Below are 22,686 nucleotides of genomic sequence, written 5' to 3' on the forward strand. Positions count from 1 at the left end.
ACAAACTGTGAAAGAAGACACATCACACAGTACCTGCTTCAGTAAAGATCAGGAGATTGTTACTTATATGTGGGCCTGTTTCTGCCCATACATCTGCCTTGATGTATCTCCAGGTTTGATAGGGTTTAAGCCTCCTGGGTGCTCAGATATTAACTATTCCTTCTGTAACTGAAGGGACAGCATATATACAAGAGGGTATTAATATGGCCAGCACCAGTGGTAACTACTATTACATGGTAATTTCAAGAAATAGCACCGACAGTGACATGCCCAAACACAGGGGGATGTTTGGGCTCCGCTGTGGCACACTGACTTCTGGCATGTTGAAAGAGCAACTGATACAGTCTGGAAATTAGGTTTTATATTCATAGTTTGGGTGAGGATTTCAAGAATCCAAAGCCAATTTAGAAATGTAATCAAGACACAGGTTTTGAGTTATTAACACCAGGAACTTGCAATGTGCACTTGTAGACAAAGTCTTTCCATTCTACCATTACTCAGTAGGGAAAAGAATAAGTGATGAATTCTTCAGAGCATGCTAAATTTTAAAATTTCTAAATATATCTTCTAACTACAGTGACCAGATACTTGCAGACTGTTCAACACCCTGTGTTTCTGAAAATCTTGGGTTTGGTTCTTGAGCTGTGTTTTTACATAAAGATCTGTTTATATAGATGTGTCTGTATTTGGTCAGCACTGCTACACATTTTTTTTAAAATGCCTATTTTGTTTTATTAACATTATTGCCAAGGGGAAAATATGCAAATTCTGGAACTCGAGAGTGTTGCAGTAACACATACCAAAGTATTATATCAAATGTCAGTGAGTTGCTTACTGGAAAATATATAGGAAAAGAATCTGATTTCATTAAGCTGAATATTATTACATTTATTTATTGTCACACATTCTTGATCTAAGTGGGATAAAATACCACATTTCACAAGATTTTTCTTGTTTTCCATAAATTCCTTTTACAAAATTAAAGTGCTGATATTCAGAAAGCTTATTAATTTCTTACCATGATGATTTTATGACATATAAGTTCTGAAACATAAAATACTTTTAAGTACCCTATTTTTATCTAAAATTATAAGGTTTTGTGTTTTCAATTACTGCTCCAATATGGGGCGAAATAAAGTTTTGGCAAAGCGCAGAAAGCATTTGAATGGTTTGCTAGTCTTAGTTTAAGCAACAGATCAAGCAGTGTTTCCCCAATTTCCTCAGAAAAAAGATGATGTACCTGTGAAAAGATGGTAAATAATTCACATGCTGATTAAAAAAGACCACTCTGCCATACTGTTTTTCTTTTTTTTTTTCCTTCATCATGTTTCATTGCATGTAGAGGTTGATATTCTGTATCAGAAACCTTCTACCATGACTGTACTGAAGCATTTGAATCTTCAAATCTATAGGAGAGGCTCTGTCCTGAACAGACTCACATTCTTATCCTTGCAGTTCTTGGTGGTGTATTTCCAGATGCTTTGTTTTTAGCCAAAGGTTAGGGGCAAGGCCAAAACTGTTTCTTTTCTGATTTCTCTCAGCCTGACTGAATTTTAGCAGGTATATATGATGCCTGTGTGCATTTATCTATAAATAGAGCCAAGTGCTAATTGCTTGACACTGGTAAAGTTTACAAGTTTTGGGAGTTAAATATTATAAGCCATCAGCGATCCACTCTGGGTAATAACTTTCAGTTAATGTGAAATCTTTTTTCCAGGGATTCAGTTGTTCATAGACTCCTGACTTTTGGGCCACAAGAGCTGAATTGCTTAAGTTGTATGCTGTTAATGTACTGGTCATTTTTATAGAGAGAGAAGTTCAGCAGCAGCTGTGCAGTACAAGGGGTAAAGTGGGTCTCCTAGGAAGCCTACATGTCCTGGATTATGTCTGTGCATCCATAATTTGTGATAATATCCTAGTGATAAACTGCATTTAGCAGACACCTTTGGCTGCCTCACCTGTTCTCTGCACAGTAATTCAGCTTCCCTGGGATAGCAATTAAGGTTCTGACTGGCATCAGCAGCTTCCAGCAGAAGAAATTAAAAGGAGAAAAAAATCTGCTGGAGAAATATTCACCTGTCATCCACTGGGTATGCACATGCAGATTTTCCAACTCAATTCATTTGAAATGCAGGATGAGCCATATTTAGTCTCACCTTCAGGAGATCCTTCACTGTATCCAGCTGGGAAGCTGGAGGCACACTACTTGCAAACAAAAATGTCCAAACTTATGAAAAGGTCACCAGCAACAGCTTTAAACCTCTGAGTACATGGGATATTAAGTCTGTGGTGCTACTGTGTGCCATAAAAATAGTTTAAATACTTTGTATAAATTTCTGCAGGATTTTAGGTTTTTCAGTTTTGCCTGTTTCCTAAGCCAGTGAAGCTTAGGCTTTCATCAAATAAGGTATCAGCTTGGCATTGAGGGAGGTCTGGAAAAAGCATAGCCTTGGCAGAATTCCTGATGGTGTGGTATCTAGACTTCAGTAGTTCTCATTTGGGATAATGGCATCCATAACTCACTGTGGTATTATTCCCTCAGGTAGTTTAAAACTTCTTATAAAAATTGTTGCTTCAGTTTTGTAATAGTAAATCTCTACATCCTCAGAAACCATCTGCTTAGTTTTTTAGTAAGATAATGCATGCTCCGTTTTCATACCAATTTTTTTGCACGTAAAAATAACATTAGAGGATCCAAAACCCTACTTTCAAGCATTCCCCCCAAATCTAAAAAAAATAAGGAAGTATGTGTATGGTTTGAGTCCAACAAGCCAAATCAAGCCCTGCCCCTCTAGACCCAGAGGCTGCAGTACTGAAGCTTAGTTGTACTGAGATCTGCCTATATCTGTGTTTTGTGTGGCAGTTGTGTGGGGTGGAAGGGCACCACTGTTAACACACCCATTCAACAGACAGTAAATCAGAAGACTGAGATCCATCTGTGCAGCGTGGAAGAGCTCCTGCTTTTTATCCTCGTACTTAGTTGTGTGTGAGTTAAGAGTCATTGACTCATAGAATGGTTTGGGTTGAAAGGGATCTTAAAGATCATCTCATTCCAATCCCCGTGCCATGGGCAGGGACACCACCCACTAGACCAGGTTACTCAGGGTCCCATCCAACCCAGTCTTGAGCACTTCCAGGGCTGGCGTATCCGTACGTTCTCAGTGCCTCACCACCCTTGGAGTCAATTCTGCTTAGCATCTAATTTAACCCTGCCCTGTTTCAGTTTAAAACCACTGCCCTTGTCCTGTCACTATCTGCTCATATAAAAAAATCCCTCTCCCTCTTTCTTAAGATACTGGAAGGCCACAGTGAGGCCTTTGTGGCGCCTTCTCCAGGCTAAACATCCCCACCTCTCTGCCTTCACAGGAGAGGTGCTTCAACCAATTGATCATCTCCATGGCCCTCCCCTGGACCCACTCCAACAGATCCACATCTTTCCTTTGCTGAGAAAGTTGTGTCCTTTGTTGCTCCTTACAAACGGTGGGGTTCGTGCTTTTTCTCAGAAGAAATACTATTCTTTTACTTGAATTTGTGCGTTCATTTATTCTTGTTAATCAAGTTTATGTAAGACTGCCAAGTTAGAAAGATATTACTTATGTGTCTCATCACCTGAACCATTCAAAGCAGTACATGAATTTGATCCCTTCACAAATACTCATCTGTGTTGGGGTTCTCCTGAGCACCCATTCACTCAGTTAAAAATTTGTGTTTGCATGCTGCTGTTTATTCCTGAGGGCTCATCTCCCCTAGTGAGCATGTTTCAACAACTGAAGTACTCTTACAATGAAACATTCAAATTCAAGCCTTTATTATTATGCAATCTGGGATTATTTTTTTTATCATTAGACTTCCTTCTGAACTGGGTGGTTGACACTCCCTGTTCCAAATTCCTGTCCCATGAGCTAGTTGTTTGGAAATACTGGCTAGGAAGGCAAAAACCGTGGCTTCTTCTTCTTTTTTTTTTTTTTCTTTTCTTTTTTTCTTTTTTTTTTTCTTTTTTTTTTTTTTAATCTGGAGAAAGTGGTATTTGGGATTAAACTGTAACCTGAAGGCAGTACACAGAAACAGGGTAAAGATCAAAAGGAAAAGGAGAGCATAACTTGGAGGACTGATGCACTGGAAACAGTGAGCCTGATTAAAAGTGGTCCGGCTGTCTGAGGATTCTTGTGCATGACTTAACTAGTTTCTGGATTAAACCTTGCATATGCCCTAGGAGAGGAATGTGTACCTGCTTCAGCAGCATGTGCTCCCTGGAAAAAACTGTGGAAACTAGTCTGTGTTGTGTCAAACTGAGGTTATTTTACTATTCAGAACAAGAGATTTCTGATTAACTCCATATCTAAACAATTTTAATGATTCACGAGACAACTTTGACTTGACTCTCCAGTCAGATCAGTTTCCGCACAGAAGTTCACTCCTTGATCTATGTCCAAGAACATATTTATCAGGGAGTTTATACAGCCCTTTAAATTCACTTCCTTATGTGAATTAAACTCGCTTTCATCGTTTGAAAGTTCCCTGTGTGTGAAGTGAGGATTTCTCCAAATTCTTCACGTGTCCTGTGGTCCTGTCGTGTTCTCCCTCAGGGTCCTCCTGCCGTGCAGTCTCTGCCCAGGAGAGCTGGAGAGATGAGTTTCCTCCTTTGCCCAAAGGGGAGAACACCGCATGGATGTGCTCTCCCTGCACTGACTGAATGCTCAAGCTCTCCTGGCTGGACAAGGAGTGTGCCAGCCTTTTGACAATTTTCTTGGGGAGGATTAGTTTTGTTTTTCGGGCAGCATAGCATTCAAAATACCGTGGCCTCTTGAAGAGCCGCAGATGCTTCAGGTTGCCTTGGCACAGGTTGCCAGGTACTTGAGCGCGCATGAAGAACAACTGCTGCACCTAAAACCTTTCATTGCTGCACCGAGAGGCTTTCATTGCTGTGCCTCTGCGACTCGGAGGGCTTGGCCAGCTCCGGCATTGAGAGCAGCTGCCTCCGACAGCGGCGGCGGCCCCGGCATTGTTTTTGTGTCGTTTCTGCAGAGGAGCGGCAGGAGCTTACATCATTTCCAGTAATGAAGTGCCTGGGGTTCTTTTATGACTTGCACACTCTGCTTCTCTCGAGCTGTACAGTATGTGCTGCATGACTCCAGGAAACCGAGGATTTGTTTTGACTTGCTAAAAGAACGTTTTGCTATTTCTCTTTACAATTTCACCATGTGACTTGTCAATTCTCTCCCCTCTTAAGAATAACTTAAGATTTAATTAGCTGAGTGCAAACATCTTTCATTGCAGTGTGGATTATACTCCTCATTGAGTACATTTACCAACAGAATGAAAGACAACTTAATCAGGCAATTCTGTATTTGTACTGCTGTGTCCAGAGAACATGGTAGCTGTCAATAGACAGTTGCTATTGACTTTCTTTCTAGTGCCCAGTGATGTGGGGACCTGTCTTGGTCTTTGGTTCTGATGCTCTCTCTCCTACCTAAGACACTTTTTCAAGTGTGTTTCATTATCATTTCCCTCTCTGCTATGTAAGAAAAATTATACTTATGTGCCATGATGGGATGTACTGAAGGTGCTGGCATGTCCACAGAAGTTCCCCAGTACCTTTCCTAGCATATTTTAAATGGTACAATTTGTACTTTGCTGAATTGCAAGGTAACAAGGTAACATTGATCATGAACCTCTATTAGACAAGTTTGGCAGCAGCTTCCCAAAGCGTTACCTGGATATATGTGTGTGTGTGTGCTTTGAATTCCTCTGTGCTGAATTTCAGTTTGCATTTCCACAACTCAGAGAACATTCTCCTGACCATGAACCACCCGGAATATTTCTGGGGTATCCTGACTCAAGAAGCAACCTCCACAATTCTCCATGAGTCCTGGAGTACATGGCTGTGCTGCAGCAACAGCAGCTGGTTTACCTGCATGTGCTGTCACAACAAATGCTTTTTGACAGAACCAAAACCAGTGAAAAATGGCACAACATTTATAAACCCCTTTGTAAAACTGTTATCCTTTCTGTTAGTTCCAGGTATTGACCTTGTCATGAGCACTTTATAAAACACCTTTAACTCTATTAACTATTCACTTCCCCAGAGTTAAAATTTGACAAGTCCATTTTTAGCAATCTCTTCTCTCAGAGATGCTGTGGTTTCAGTTTGATTCTTCAGAAGTGAATCATAGTTTCAAAACCCTTACTACCTGAAACACTCTTTTTTTCCATTAGTATTCAACATGTTTGACATGGGTTCAGACATGTTATCAGAAACTTGTCCTAGAGTCCTTTAAAAAAATCCTGTGTGATTTCATGCCCTGGAAACACCTTTCACACTGTAACTATTCCTACAGCTATGGGGAGATATGAGGCATATGGATGTGAGCTAGTCAAATTAATACCATAATGGCTTCTGGCTCGACAAGCAGATACAGTGCAAACAGAGAGCAGAACAGCTGTAGTAGAGTTACCTTTTATGTGGGTGGCATAGACGTCTGCCAGTTAAAATGATCTGATGAATCATTTCTTGCCATATGATTACTGTTAATAAGAATTTATGTTAACAAGTTTTTGTCTGAACTTTGCACAGGTTCATGCCTGCATTTTATTTTGTTAAAAAATAGAGCATATCATGGTTGTTTTTTGTTCTTAATGGGCTTTCTTTCCTCCCTTGAAAGCATTCCAGGACTTCAGTAATGCAGAGCTGCCAGCTAACCCTTAAAGGAAGATATTCTAACCTCCATATAGTGCTTTCTGTATGTAATTCTGTATATACAGAACAATAGTTTAACCTGGGAACTTCAAGTTAAGCTTATAACTCCACATAGCAGCACTTACAAAGAGAGTGTGGCCTTCAAAATATTAACTTTTATTAAAGTCTTTGTTATTGCAAACATTTACACACACTTCACCACTGCCTGACAGGTTTCAGCCATTGACTACATTACATTAACTCCCTGTGTGTAAAATCATGCAGTTTTTTTTCCAGTACTGATATTATATTTATGGTGAGAAATTAGGCATGACAAAGTGTTCTTTTAAATATGTCCTCAATAACTTGCAGAGCATTTCAAAGTATTTGAGAAGTCTGTGCAACAAGTCAGACATTTTATAGAAAGAAATACACAAGTCCAAGCATGGTGAATGTTAACAAACTTTGATAAGGGACAATTTGAGAATCTCTCTCTCATCAGAAATATGTGGTTTGAAATTCTGCATATAGTAGGACAGGGTAGAGAGACAGAAAACAATTGCAATAAAACTGCTTGAAGTACAGTTTAGCTGGGATAAGTGGTTGGAGACTTATCATCCTTGTGCATCTTGTTTGGGAGTCATAAGCAGAGCAAACATTTTGGTGGAAGGTCTTGTTCCCCTTAGAACAGTTAGTAGAAAATACATTGAGGAAAACAATCCTAAAAAGACTAAGGAGGAACTTGGCAAATAGATACTTTCTCTCCCAATTTGCCCTACTGGCAATTCTGCCACTCACATGGGAGGAATAGAAGACACTGATAAGCAAGGCATTACTGCGGCACTTAGATTGACTTTTGGGGGCTCTTTGGCTAACAGCCTCCTCCTCACCTCTGCTCTGTCCATGCTTATTGATGCTTTGAGATCACATTTGCACCCATTTTCCCCATTTTTTCAGCATCAATAAAACAAGAACTCTGCTGTGTTTTTTCCAGTGTCATCCTGCATTACCACCTACAAGAAGACACCGCCTCCAGTCCCACCGAGAACTACCACCAAACCCTTTATTTCCATCACAGCCCAGAGCAGCACAGAGTCTGCCCAAGACGCGTACATGGATGGCCATGGACAGAGGGGCGATATCATCAGCCAGTCTGGACTTAGCAACTCCACGGAAAGCCTGGACAGTATGAAGGCCCTGACAGCTGCTATTGAAGCTGCCAATGCGCAGATCCATGGCCCTGCAAGCCAACATGTAGGGAACAATACTGCCACTGTCACCACCACCACAACCATTGCCACTGTTGCAGTAGAAGATAGGAAGAAGGACCACTTCAAGAAAAACAGATGCTTATCTATTGGAATACAGGTACAGTACATGACATGTATTATATGCTTGCCATTGTTTTGCATTTCTACATCTGTTTAACTGCTCATTATACAATGTTTTGTGTGTTTTTCTTCTTGTCCTGACAGGTACCTATGCAGAACTTGCACCAGCATAATCATTCTGCATGGTACTAATGATGTTTTCCTAATTTATCATAAATACATCAGTTGCAAGCATTTGTTTGAGTCTCTGGGCTGCTTGTTATTCAGCTCTGTTAAATTACACACATGAGCACTAATCTATGAATCATAACACAGCGGGGGTCAGAAAGGCATGAATTAAATCATTGAAAGGGAATGTGTAAAACAATGATTTACATTACACTATCACCAAAAAAAATATTTTCATCCAGCCTCACTGAATTAATTGTTGCTGCTTATTCATGCATTTCATAATGACTGGTAGCCACTTGAATGAGGCAGCATTGTTCCTATCTCAGACTCAAGAACAGAAGATAAGTTCCTTCTGATTTGCCCTTGTTAAAGAAAATTACATTTTGTTACCTCTAGTGGAATGAAAGAAGAAAACTAACCCTGTCAAAGTTCATTCATGTTTACAGAAAGGACAAGAGTAAATAAACTAGACTCATGTAATCTGCTTTCTTAATTTATCTATTTATCTTTCCCACCCCCTACTCCCCCCCCAAAAAAAAAAAAAAAAAAAAAAGATGTGCATAGGACTTCCAACTATTATTGCAGGATTAGCTTTTGTAACAAAGTGCTTGAACTTAAAATTAACTGAGAATCAACACAAGTTTTGACAGGAGATGAATCTCGAGCAAATAGAATAGGAATCCACAGCTTATCGGCCTTCACAGGAAGAAACAATTTTTTTTCTTGCAGAAGGTGGTTGTAAGCACAGCACTATGTGCCTGGACAGGCTTATCTGATTACTAAAGTCTAAGAATTTACCATGAAATCTCTACATCACCCTGATGAGATAGATGAGAGGTGCTGTGCTGAAGTATGCCATCCAAGGGATAGCTGCTGGAGAAGCTGTGACTTTTCTCTCAATTCTTCTTGGAAGGGCAATAATAACTATTGTCTGTGGGTTCAGTTCACTGCCTTTGTTGTGCTTCAGCTGTTTGTTTTGGGTATATTCTGAAAGAAGGGCTGATGTTCAGTGTTAAACACAGAAGAAAGATTCAGGTAGGACAGCGATAGAGGAAAACTCCTCTTTTATGTATTCTCATTTCCAGATAAGCATAAGATGCCATTATATTATTGTAATCCCTTATTTCACCAGTCCAAGAAACCAAGACTCCTTAGCAAAGACCCTGCAAAACAATGGGTACAAGGCAATCATTTCCATGTTGGCAGAAGTCAAAATGAACAATGGTAATGTGAATCATGGTTCTTGAGAGACCATCTCCCTGCTATCTCTTCTTAAAGTAGTGTTTTAAGTAACAAATGCTGCTTTTGAAATGTACAGAGGCCTCAGTTTTCTGACATCTGAAGAAAACAGAGCTCCATATGCCCTTCAAGCTTTTGACAATCTCCCTCTTAAACTCAGAAGTTTACAGATGACCAGTATAATCACATGAAATAATCATAAAATCTGGGGATGGTACATGAGAGTCTGCCGAGACAGGCTTTGTGTACAAACCAATGGTACAAACCACCTGAAGTTGGGATGACATGAAGCGAAACCTTCAGCAGTAATGCAGCCTTACAGGATTCCTGCTTGTGCTTGGTGCCGTTCTCACAGCTGTGCACATCAATGAGCTTTTTAGAGTCAGACAGGCTGCACAGATAAAAGAAACTTACTTCACTAGTCTGCTGTCTGATCCATTTTGCAGCATCATTGCACAAGCAGTCATGCTGGTACAGCTGAAGGGGTAGTGTGGGAGTAGAAATACCTTAAGATAGGTGTTGATGCCAGAAATTACTTCTCTTACAAACAACTGCCCAAAGGGAGGTAGGTACATGGTCAGTCCTCTGACTGGCAGTAGTCAGTCTCTCTTCACTGAGTAAAGGGAGCTTAGTCCAGGCTTAGTCTGAACTCAGACCGAGTATACACCTTGCTGAAAGTTCAACCCATCTCTGTAGAGCAGGACAAGCTGCAATAGCCACAGGTATGTTCTTGGTTTTCTTCCTCCTCTGCCAAATAAACCTAGTGTGCACTTCTGGGGAACCTCCATGTGTGTCCTCCACGCCCCTCAGTCACTCTTGGGACATTGCAAGCCTTTGCTGTAAATCTGCTGAGCAAACAAGCAAAGTCAAGCAGAGAAAAGCCCTTCCATCAAAGGTTGCTTCACTCTGTCAGTTATGGGATTTAGGGTTTATTTAACTCCCCGGAAGCCCAGTATCAAGGAAGTACTTCACCTCACAGAACAGCTTCTGTACCTCCCATCCCTCACTGAGCACTTCTGCTGCACGGGTTGGTCAAGTGACTCTCAACAAGAAGTTGCTGGTGGAACAGCCACTAGAGCTGGATATTTTGCACACCCATGGTCAGTTTGAGGCTACAGGTCACTTCACAACTCTGCTCTGGCCCAAAAAATGTGTCTGCTGGATAGTGTTTTTCTTGTATGACTATCCATATTATATATAGCATTAGGAATTAACAACTACACTGATTGGACCCAGAATATTGTGATTTTGTTCAAAGACACATCTGGTTAAATTTTAAGTTTATACTGTTGGCACAACTCTCCTCATGGAGCTGGAGCTGGAGATGTGGAGATTAAGTTCCAGCCTGTGCTCCTGGGGACCACCTGTTTGCAAGATGAAGCAGAAAAGAAAATTAATGTAAGACTCATATCTGCTTTCTTAAAATCTTTTCTCTGCAGTGCTCTGATTTGAGTCACTAACATTTAAACAAAATAAACACCTGATTTTGATATGAGTTCACATACGCATGCACGTACAGATAGAAGGTAAAATCAAACAGTGAGGCACAATACCTGGAGTTGCAGCTGCTCAGAGATGTGTTCTAACAAATGTGAACATCCAGCCTCCATAAAATACCAGATAAAATCCATCTGCATGTTGCAGGCTGAATATTGTCTTACCAGAAATGCTTTATAAATTAAGAATAATGAATATTCACATCAGAAAAGAGTGCACCACAGAGAAACTGACTGGATGAAGGAACTCACGGCACAAGCTCTGTGTGCAGACACTCAGTAGTTAAGGTGCGTAGAAACTGCAAGTAGGCAGCTGATACCTCTGCTAAAATACATTCTAATTACCTGTCATGTTTTGGATTTTTAAGGTTGATGGTGCTGAAGAATCCACCATACCAGGTGATAATAAAGCAACCAGTAAGTTCCAGTCCATAGGAGTTCAAGTAGAGGAGGAGAAGTGGTGAGTAAAAGTTCATACGGTTTTTCTAAAGTAAATAATTATGCCACAACTAATTTTTAAGAGCCCTAGTTCCTGCACACATGATCACATAAGCCTGCTTCCTGGATGAGTTCTTAGATCACCCAGCTGAAAAGCTGAGTCTTATAATTGTTGTAGCTCTTGTTTTTCATGGAAGATTTTTCAGGACCAGTGAGAAAAATGGAAGAGAAGTGTCACATATTTTGAGGTCACATATACTTTTAATACTCTTTTCCCCCAGAAAATATACCTAAACAGTGAACAGTGTTGCAGCTGGAGTATTAGTATTGGGATGGCTGTAGAGAGCTGATGAGGAAAAGTTCACCTTCTTTTTCAGCAGAATAATTTCAGCCACATGTAGCAGTGCAGTAGCCAAACTGAATGCATTTACTCAAGTGTCTCGCCCAGACATCTCTGCATTACAATTGCTCCCTTGCAAAAAAATTGTTGAGATTACAAAGCAAGCCTGTAAAACTCTGTTCTCCCTACAATCTGCAGTATATCCTGAGTTAGTAAACAAATATCCTCCAAGAAAAAAAAAATAAAAAGAGAAAATAAACTAGAGCAGCTGTCTTAAAGGGTTATGTTTCTTTTCTGATGACAAATTTGCAGGTATATTGCAGGGCAGCATAACTGTGCATAACACTCGAGACACATAAACTTTTTGAGTGTCTGACCACAACTGCAAATCTTATTTCCTTCCCAAAACTGGACCCAGTGGCTGAAGAAAAGCCAGACTCTCCCCTTGCCTTTTAGTGTGCAGGCCTACCCAGTGTTGCTGTGACTCCAAGCAGCCACATGTCTTCCTTCTCTTTTCTCAGGCCACTTGAGCACAGTGTGACTTTTGGATGCAGGAAACACATTCTAGATAACACTCAGTACCTCCTGTGTCACTGGTGAAGCCTCGGTGCAGTATGACCTGTCAGTGAGGGAAATTATCCTTGTAATTTCTCCAGAAAAAAACCTGGGTGAAGCAAATCTGAGCGGACAAAATTCAGGCCCTTTCCCCTTCTCTGGCCTGCTGACTGCAGGAGCACGTGGAGATGTCCATTTTCACACCATTTTTTTCCTATATCTGCTAAAAAGACTCAAAAATAGCAGGTGTATCTACACCATTTTCAATTCAACCAATTCTCCCTGTAAAGTAGCAGAGCATTTTCCGGTAGTTTTAAAAGGCTAAAGTGATTTCAGCAAAAAGAAATGTGATTTTGCAATGACCCTGCTAGGCTGTTACCAAGTTCCTCATTAACCTGCTGAAACATCTCTTGCTGGCAGACATTTCTTTATGTATTAGACCTTAGCCCCATTTACCCTCAACTCTTCCAGCACTAGATAAATGAGCACATTAGAATGGATGCTGAAGGACCATTTCACTTCAGCCTGAGCACAAAGGAAATAACTACCCCAAAAGCCCAACCCTCCCCCTCCCCGCAAAGAAAGAAAGAAAGAAATGGCTGTTTGTAAATACCTTACTTCCAAAGTCCTCTTTCTACGGCAGTTTTTATTGCTCCAGAGCAAAAGGTAAGATTTGCCTGTGAGAGTCTGCCCTGAGAAAGAAATATTTCTGCATTACTTACTGACAGCAGTGTTTGGGGGTTTCCTTGCTGATAAAGTTGAGGTTGCTGCTGTTTGGAGCAGACGGGAAAGCAGCAATCTATCATGGACTTTCAGAAGTGAACTGCCTGATAAAGGACAGCCCCTAATCCTTAGAAAATGAGTGCACTCAAGACACAAAGGGCTTATCATCACAGCTGGGCACTCACACTCTTTTTTTTTTTCCCTCCATAACACAGCAGAGTACAATGTATTGATTATCTGTTACAGGAATAGAATTGTAAATACTGTACATTCTTCACTGTCCCTGCACCATAACATCTGCAAAGCTTAAGAAAAGCCCTTTTTTAACTGAATCTTTGAGAGATTAATGTCTTTAAAAATATTCCAGAAATACTAAATAAATGTAAAATGAGAAGAATGACACAGTAGGAAGGATAAATACAGTAAATTGATCATGTTTCCTTGACAGACTAAGCTTTTAATTACACTGTTACAAAACAATAAAGCTCGTTGCCTAATGCACCAAAAGCCTACCACAACTTTCAGTCTTCTTCTTGGCTTCCTGCTCTTTCCTTCCCCTTTCCCTCACCTCATATGATTGTGATTCTCACACGAGGGAGTCTTACCTCCTCATGTCCTTTTAAATATTCCTTCTTCTGTGTTTGGACCAGGTAAGCAAAACACTTTGCCTCCATTTCTTGGTCTAAGTAATTCAAAAACAGAGCATCTTCACAGGACAGCTCTCTCTCTTCAGTCTTCCATCTTGCCTCAGACCTTTCATTGGCCCTTCACTTTCTCATGGGCCTCCTGCCAAGACAAATGCTTCAGTCCTCCTCCTCCTCTTGTGCTGCACAAAGGATAAATGTGCTTCCTGCTACCTGATCACATTATGACTGGATGATCCATTGCTGCTGTTTATCTTATCCTCAGTTTTCATGCTGCTGGTTCTCAATAATATTTTTCAGATTCCCTAACTGCAGCTCTGTGATTTCTAGCATTTATAGAGTAACTCTGTCCAGTCATTCTCCTGGAGAGAAATTGGTATGCATTACTTTCAACCTCATGATCTTACTGCTGTTAATTTTTATCTCTCACCTGACCTTTCCCATGATGCTGACAAAACCCAAACCAAAATGCTCTTCCTTTTTTCCTTCCAGGGCATCTTTGAAAAGTGTACCTAATGAAACTCATCCATGTAACCTCAGGGCACTTCAATTTCTGTCCATTTCTGTTTGTCCTTTCTTTCTACATGTAACTTCTTCTTGACCTCAAGGGCCCACCCTCTTCACTTAGAGAAGATAATTGAGTTGTTAAAAGTCAACCAGTTCTACTGAAGCAGAAAAAAAAGAAATCATTTATTCTGCCAAAAACAATTAGTATGCATTCTTCATGAACAAGGGGTTTTCACTCCCATAGCTCTGTAATCAGATTTAGTCTTGCAATTTATCTTGCCTGCCCCAAGATCTCCTCCTATTACATTCTCACCTCCAAAATGGTCTCACTGATCATTCTAGATGTACCATCAGCTGGTAATTGTACCTGATTTGCCATCACGAGAATTTTTGTACACTGAAACAATGGTATTTTCTGGAGGAAGAATGCTGCCATAGGAGACTGCAGTAGACAGATGGTCGTTCTCCCTCTTCTCTGGTTTCTGGGGCACCAAGGCCCTCATATCTTGATGCACAGAAGTGTGTCTTACCACAAGATACACAAAGTACATCCTATCACAGCACATCTCTTGATATGGTATAAAGTGGAATCATTTGAAATAGCAATATGGTAACGTAAAGCAAACAGTCAAACAAAAACCCTGTGCTGTCTCTTCCAGGAAAAAAAAACCCTCACATTTTTGGATTTTGTTACTATATAAACTCTTTTTTTTGTTGTTGTTGTTTTTTGTTTTTCCTGTAGGTTTTTGGGTTTGGTTACTTACTGACCAACAAAAAATACTCAGGTTTTGGTGTTCTTCCCTAACTCTAACTTCTCAACACTGTACTCTTTTGACCTTTCAAGTCTGTATTTTGGGTAAGCTAAGCAGGAAGTACAACATATGATATTTGGGGGATGTCTTGTTGCAGGGTTAAGAGTTGGACTTGATGATCCTTTTGGGTCCCTTGCAACTAAGAATATTCTGTGATTCTGTGAACTATTTGCATGGCTTTTCTCAGCAGCATTTTCTGGCTATCTATGTTCTCCATGGTGAAAGCCATTCCAGAGAGAAATTCTGAAGGTCGTAGGTGTCCCATCCCTGGAAACATTCAAGGTCAGGCTGAACAGGGCTTGGAGCAACCTGATCTAGTTGAAGATGTCCATGCTCATTGCAGGGAGGTTGGACTAGATGACCTTTAAATGTCCCTTGAAACCCATACCCATTCCTCTGGCCAGTCCCATCCTGGTGGGACTCATTCTCCACATCACCTCCCAACCTGTGCATGCTTGGAGGAGAAACTGCTGCTCTGGTCAACAACAGGCAAAGCAGGCCCTAGCTCTGACAGGGCCAATCTCCTTCTCTGGCCACAGCTGCCTGTGAGCCTAGGGAATGCTTACAGCTCTGGTGGCTCCCAGCCAGCTGGTAGGCTGCTGCAAGCCTGGCCTTGGCAGAATTGGCCATGAATTTCTGATCACACCCTGCTGGTTGGCAGTAGCCTCCCTGCACCAGACCAAGCCCTGGAGGGAGGCTGAACGCTCCAGCCAGCATCTCTGCTCTGCAATGAAAAGGCCAAGAATTGGGAAAAAACAAATAAACCAACTAGCTTGAAACAATGTGATGAACAAAGATGAGCAGCTGCAAGGAATGGGATTGCAGCAGGAATATTGTTCCTGCCATTAGAAACATGGTACCCTATCTGCTAGCGCCTTCTGCAGTTTGTTTTGTTCTGCTGACAGCAGCTGCAACCTTAGCAGAGAAGCCCACTACCAAGGAGGAGGACAGTCAGTGGGTAAAGTAAGGCTGAGTTTAACCTAAATACCTGTGAGATTGACAATGCATCAGTTGGTTTGAAATTCAGATCTTTTCTGGATTTTTGGGTATGAAGTTTTTTTAGGAAGGAATTATCTAAGTTGAATTGCAAACATGTTTTGCAAAAGAAAGCCAAAGACTTAGAAGCTGAGAGTTGAATGCCAACAAGTGACCATGTTGTTTTTCAAAACACATCATTCTGTTGTTCTTCATACTGGTTTATCCAGTCTGAGGTTTCATGGCTTTCTGCACCCTAGGCCAGATATCTGCTGCAGTTCTCTGAACATGTAATTATTACACCTTGTGCCTGCAGGGCACATCTGAGTACAAAAGGGCCAAACCTGAAAGCAGAAGAAGTAAACCTCTGTTTTGAACCTTTTCCAATTTTTTTAGGTAAACTTGTGAATGTTTTATATCGTAGAAGTAGCAAAAACTTTATCACTAGCTTCAACAGCTCTCCTTTAGTATGGAGTTTTAACTGAGAGCAAAGCAAAAAAGGCTCATGTGGGACACAAATGGTACTTTGTAAAAGTAAAACATCCTGGAAGTGAGTGAGGAAGCTGTGTCAGAGACTAAAATTACCATCTATTAGGCATTTTATATAGATGAGTTGGAGGCAGGCAGATAGTAAGTGCTTTCCTACATTTCCATTTTATTCAAGATACATTTCCTTGGAAGTATTTTTTTAATTTTGAACTGATGCTAAATTCTATTGCCAAGTTGTTTTTCTTTTGAAGACAGATAAGTTACATAATCCAGTGCCAAGAAACTGTCATGCAAACCTGTAGCATACTATTATATAGATAAAACAAAGGCAAAAAAAGTAGGTCATTCTATTTCATTTGTTAAGCAGAGTCTGAGTTTGGTGGTACTAGCTCATGCTGAACCTAGGAAGAGCACACTCCTGAAAGCCTTGAAATGTAGAGCCTCCAGCAATACGTCCTCCTGTCAAGCAGACTTTGATGCTTTCACATTTGGGTTTTGGCATACACTGAAAAGCCAGGGTGTTAACTGAAAGCACAAGTGGTCATCTGAAACAGAAGAGTGTCCGAGTCTAGGGCACTGAAAAAAGCAGAAGGTGGCTGTGACATGGAGGCAGGGACATGGAGAAGAGCAAACCCGGACTAAGGCATTTGCTTTTCTCACCAGTGCTGAGGTGGTGTGGAAAGTACACTGGGTACTTATGCCTTGGCTCTCAGGGAACCCTGACTAAATGACTAAAAAGAAATCCTCAGTCAGCATGTGCCTGTGTGGGCACACATGTTTTGTGTGTGTGTGTGTTTGTGAATTTCAGTGCAGATAAGGGATTTGTCAGGTTGGTGGTCAAATTAAAGCAATTTCTAAAAAAAACCTAACATGGATTGGATTCATAATACATTTTCACTGTAATGTAAGCCTAATGCTAGTGTCTTTCTAATCACTCATACTAGTATGACAACTTTTCTCTGCCAGGGCCGTAGCAGATACTTAGAAAAAGTATAAAGGAGAGTGTGTAAAGTATAAAGTCTGTGAACTAAGCACTACTTCTCCCAGCAGATATTCCCAATTTAGTATTCTGTTGTTCAGGGACTTCCTAAGCCAAATACAAGATGTGTAATGGCTCTTCCTGTGAATTTGATCAAGTTCTCTTTGAACCTATCTTTAGCTTTGATTTTTCCAGGATTCCGTGGCAACTTAATCACACATTGTGTGAAGAAGTACTTCCTTTCATTAGATGTAGATCTTTACACGTCTAAGCCTTGCAACTAGCTGCCTTCCTCCCCACAGTTATTGCACTTGGAAAAATGGTGAAACATCTCCTAATCAGATTTTCATAGATCTCTCATAGTCTTCCTCAGCCATGTTTTCTAAACCTTTTCTCCTGTGGAAGGGATTCCACCTCCCCAGTGACCCTTGTCCTCCCTTTCTAACTTTTTCTGCTGTATCAGTCCATAACAAAATGCTTTTCTCTGCCTTCCAAAGGATAAATACTACCAAGCTGAAGATTCTGCACACTCTTTATTTTTCAGTTTGCTGGTGCATATCATGCACAACTACAGTGGCACAACCATGACTTTTGTATCATTTAACGTCTGTTACGAAAGAACTGCAAGCATCAGGCACTATGTTAAAATGCTTGTGATTATTAAAAAATATGTACATGATCTATTATTAAAAGTTTTCCTGGGACTGGTATGGCTGAGATGTTAATTTGAGCCTTCTTCTGCAGAGGGAGAAGGCTCAAATTAACATCATGGGCTTTTTTTTAATTGGAGGACCTTTCTCAACTCCAGTTTTGCTTTGCTCTACTCCACTCAAAGCCCCAGACCAACAGCCATTAATTTCCTCTACCAGCAGTACCAATTACAATCCTCCTTGAAGTCTGCTACAGTCCTCCTGAGCTATCTGGATGCACCAGGTATATAGGACATTAAATTCTCCCTCAGCATCCTTCCATCTGCTCCCTCACCAGCTGCAGACTAAACATTCTTGATGAAATTTTGCTGTCAGTTGTATTTGTCTAATTGGCTACTGCTCTTCAGTGGAAGGTGGAATATAAATGAAAGGAAGTGAAATGGTGCCCAGCATCCAGTTCCTCCATCTCTTCAGCATTTTCACTGCTGCTTGAGTGCAAGCTAAAAACAGAACTGGCAATGGCAAAACAGACAAAATATCACAGGGTAATGGGTCCTAACACTAGTTTTGAGTGTAGTTGTGAGATTGAGAAGAAATTGGAGACTAATTAGTGGCTGCATGAGTACACGGGCATCCTGGATTTGTAAGAAAAAGAAATGGGAATCTGTCCCTATTCAGTTCCAAACTGTTAATCTTGAACTCGAAATATTACTGATTTGAGGAACATCTATGGTTACTTTATGGTTCTACCTTCTTTTTCATCATGGGGCAAGACAGCAGTCTGCCTCACTTGTTTTCCACTCATACCCTCCACAATTCACTGCTGATCAAATGGGCTCTCATTACCACCTCCTGCAACAACATTCCTCATTCCTTGTCTTTCACTCCTTATGCTTCTCTGTGCTCCTCCTCTGTCAGCCTTTGCAGTCAGATACCTCAGACTGCAGAATCCAAAGTGCTGTTTACATAAAGAAAACCCACCCCAACCCAAAGCCCCAAACCTCCTCTCTCCCCTGCTCGTGCCTTCGCCCTCAGGTGCCCCAATACAGGGGAGCTCTGCAAGGTCAGAGGAAGCTGCCTGCAGGAGAGCAGCTATGACAAGGAGGGTAACACAGACAGGAGAGTGATACCTTTAGTGAAAAAGAGATCATTTTGAAACTGAAATTTGAATGTGAAAAATAGAATGTCTGGACATTGGCAACGGGCACTAAAATTGTGAGAGATGGCAGATATGTAATTATGAAGAAGTGGTAAAAATATTTATCTGAGTTAAAAGTACTTTTTTGTATAAATGGAATGTGTAATATTACATACAAAGTAGACTCATTGGTATTAGTGTCTTACTGATTTCACATGTATGATTTTTAAATGTGGCTTGTGAGTTTGGATGTGTAACTTCAAAGGGTGTGAGTTTTAAAATTTGAAAGACAAACCACTTCTGAAAATTGGGCCCCTTTAACTTTTCATTAATCAGTAATTTAAAATCCTGAGCTAGTCTCTGGGGCTGGCCTCTGGCTTTGTTAAATCACATAACAATTAGAGGTCCTTGCCTCAATAAACAGTGAGTTTGCATGGAAAAAGAGAGATGCTTGTTTGTTTGCTTGCAAAGAGAAAAAAGCTTATGCTGATCATTTCAAGAAAAAAAACACCTGAGTGTAGCACTGAGAGGTGTGATTGCCAGTCTTAGGAAGAGTGGCAAAATCTTAGTAAGTCCTTCCATACCGAATTACCTAGAAAAAACTTTCTAAACATTTTCTGTTTGTGCTCTCCAAAGCTTTCGCAGGTTTACACGATCTAATAGTGTAACAACAGCTGTGCAAGCAGACCTGGATTTCCATGAGAACTTTGAAATAATCGACCCTCAAGAAGACAATACATGTTCTGGACAAATATCAAGACAGTTTTCCCGAGATGCAAGCACCTCTACTGTTAGCATACAAGGGTCAGGAAACCATTACCATGCGTGTGCAGTGGATGATGACTTTGAGACAGATTTTGATCCGTCAATTTTACCTCCTCCTGACCCATGGATTGACTCTATTACTGAAGATACTCTGGAAGCAGTTCAAAGATCAGTGTGCCCACGAGATGGCCACTGGTTTCTGAAGCTACTTCAGGCAGAGAGGGATCGTATGGAGGGTTGGTGCCAACAGATGGAGAGAGAAGAACGTGAAAACAACTTACCTGAGGACAGTAAGTAACCACATGTAATAATATTGCAGCTGCAAAAATGTATTTAATATAGGTCAAATTCACTCCAGTGAATTCTGTATTGTGCCCTTTCTTACTTAGCTAATGAAGCTGTGGTTGTGATTCTCAAAAGGACTGTATGTATGTATATCATAATCCTTATTAAAGCTGACAGGGAATGCAAATGCTCGGCGCTTCTGAAACTCCAGTGGTATTAGTTTTTGGGATTGCATAGTTCAACGGATAATTAGGAGAGTGTGGTGAGGGATCTTGTAGTATTAATGTTTCTTAACTCTTCTGTTTGAAATCACTTCTCATAACTTTAGATCATAGTTTAACAGATTGTAATTCCTTTTAATTAAATTCATATTTCAGTTGCCTTTTCAGATGGTGATTGGCATAAGAGTATTTAGATGTTTCTCCCTACTGAAAGAGATTTCAGTTATGCTTCCAAATTGTCCCCTCTCTCTCTCTCTTCTCATCTCCAGCCTCCCTACATCTCCCTTGCAGTTCTCATTTACTTTGACCATCACAATAAAAGAAGCTCTTCTATTATGTGATAAAAAACCACACACATGCAAACTATATCTCAGTTGTCACCACTGTCAGCAACATTAACCTACCTGTAAGGTAACAGGACTGTCTAGTAAACCTTCATTACTCAGAAGGGTTGAGGGTTGAGTAGTTCACATCTTATTCGTTCACTCTAATTAGGGCAGAAGGGCTGAGCATGTGTTTCCCAGTCCAGAATTTTTTCTCCCAGTAAAAATAGAAGTTTTTTTTCCATTTATTTCTCTTCCAAGGAGCAGTACTATTGCTAGCTATCAGCTTTAGACAGAGGTAAACCTATGAACATGCTCCTTGCAAATAAAGCTGTTTCAACTTTTAGAAGTGAGCTTCTGGAAAACACTAAGAACCAGCTGCTTATAGAGAATTCAGTTTTTTACAATTTAGACATGCCTAAGCATATTTTCCTGGATATAAAAGTATTTGTCCAACTCCCAAATTAGCTACTACCAAAGCAAGGACTATTACTTTAGCTCCAGAATTGCTTCTTAAAAATTTTTAACCTTTCCTCTCAAGAAGAGAGATGTTTGAATTCTTCTGAAATATATAGGTTTTGATTTATGAAAAAAATTAACACTGGAAAAAAATTTCTTAGAAATGCACAAGCTGTTTCTGCTGGAACTTTCCATTCAACCCAGTGAATGAAAAGGTAGGATCTAGATAGTCAAAGTTAGACAAAATTCTAAGCAACTGGAAATTTATTTTAATGGCAAGTATAAAGTAACCTGAATTTTAAGATATGTAAAAATTTTATATTTATAATATAAATACAATATATTATACAATAGGCTAACAATTTCTTCTGAAGATAATATATGGAAGGTTTGACCTTAAAAGCAGATCCAGATTTCCCAAGTTCTAGAATTTTTGAATCTCATTTTTAACTCACATCATCAATGCATTCAAAAACATGTATCAGAATAAAAGAGTTTCTGTTGTTTCTGTAGTATGAAGAAATAAACCTTGTGAACTATGAGATTTAGATTGAAAAAGAAGTGTGAACACATAACAAACAGGAAACACACAACTTTTATAAGTCATAACAACTTGGACAGGACATAAGGAGAACATATTCTATGACGAGGGTGGTGAGGCGCTGGAACGGTGTTGCCCAAGGAAGTTGTGGATGCCCCATCCCTGGAAGGGTTCAAGATGGATGAGCTTTGGGCAACCTGGTCTAGTGGAAGGTGTCCTCGCCCAAGGCAATGGGGCTGAAACTAGATGATTTTAAAGGTCCTCTCTAACCCAAACTATTCTGTCATTCTATGAACTGATAATACTGGAAAAACCTATAAATATTTTATTTGTGCACCAAGGTAGTTGGTGCGCCAATAAAGTTGTAGGAAAAGAACATGAAGTGAATTTTATGAGCCTGATAGATGCAGAAAATGCATATCTGTACAGAATTGTCTCTCAATGTCTTGGTGTCTTTGATATAAGACAGTCTTAAAGGGCTCTTTGGGCAATCAGTGGGAGGAGTCAGTTATGGGGAAGATAAAGGAATGGTTTGGCTATTCCCAATGCCTCCTCACAGCACACCCGGCATGTGTCCTGGCACTTCTTGTGGCCACTGGAAATCGCAGGAGGAGAAGGGTCACCTGGGTGTGGTAGCCACTGTGGCAGTACTTATTTCAGTGTGACGCTGTCAGCTGCTGTGGCACGTGGCAACTGCCTCCCACAGAGGCTGTGCAGGGCTTTCTGCTGCATCTCAGCACGTCCCGCTCTACCTGGTGCCAAGAAAAAGCATATGGCCGGGGCCACTCTGCCCGCTCAGCAGTGCCAGGAACAAAAGCCTGGTTGTTACAAACCCTGCCCCGAAAAACATCTTTTTCATACATCTATACACGTTAAAGAGAGAGAGGAAAGGAGCAGAAGAGGTGCGTTTGCTTTGCTTTCCCTAATGA

At 40.5% G+C, this 22,686-nt stretch overlaps 1 protein-coding gene and 1 long non-coding RNA gene across 14 annotated transcripts in view; one reads left to right on the plus strand and one right to left on the minus strand.

Moving 5' to 3' along the window:
- Positions 1–22,686, plus strand: part of DLGAP1 (DLG associated protein 1) — a 402,341-nt gene that overhangs the window by 364,193 nt on the left and 15,462 nt on the right. For all 12 annotated transcript variants that reach the window (XM_038127588.1, XM_038127582.1, XM_038127579.1 and 9 more), the window contains 3 exons: positions 7,671–8,044; positions 11,282–11,373; positions 19,800–20,218. In XM_038127588.1, the coding sequence (XP_037983516.1) occupies positions 7,671–8,044; positions 11,282–11,373; positions 19,800–20,218 (885 nt within the window). The remainder of the gene's footprint in view (positions 1–7,670; positions 8,045–11,281; positions 11,374–19,799; positions 20,219–22,686) is intronic.
- On the minus strand, positions 8,719–14,355 carry LOC119697192. 2 transcript variants are annotated; one of them, XR_005255793.1, is made up of 4 exons: positions 13,575–14,355; positions 12,860–12,938; positions 12,161–12,310; positions 8,719–10,781 (listed from the first exon to the last, which is right to left on the minus strand). It is a non-coding gene; the product is annotated as an uncharacterized LOC119697192 (long non-coding RNA). The 2 variants fall into 2 exon arrangements; XR_005255794.1 differs by having other exon boundaries at positions 8,719–10,262; positions 13,575–14,351.

Source organism: Motacilla alba, chromosome 2, assembly GCF_015832195.1.
Source record: "Motacilla alba alba isolate MOTALB_02 chromosome 2, Motacilla_alba_V1.0_pri, whole genome shotgun sequence".
Lineage (NCBI taxonomy): Eukaryota > Metazoa > Chordata > Aves > Passeriformes > Motacillidae > Motacilla > Motacilla alba.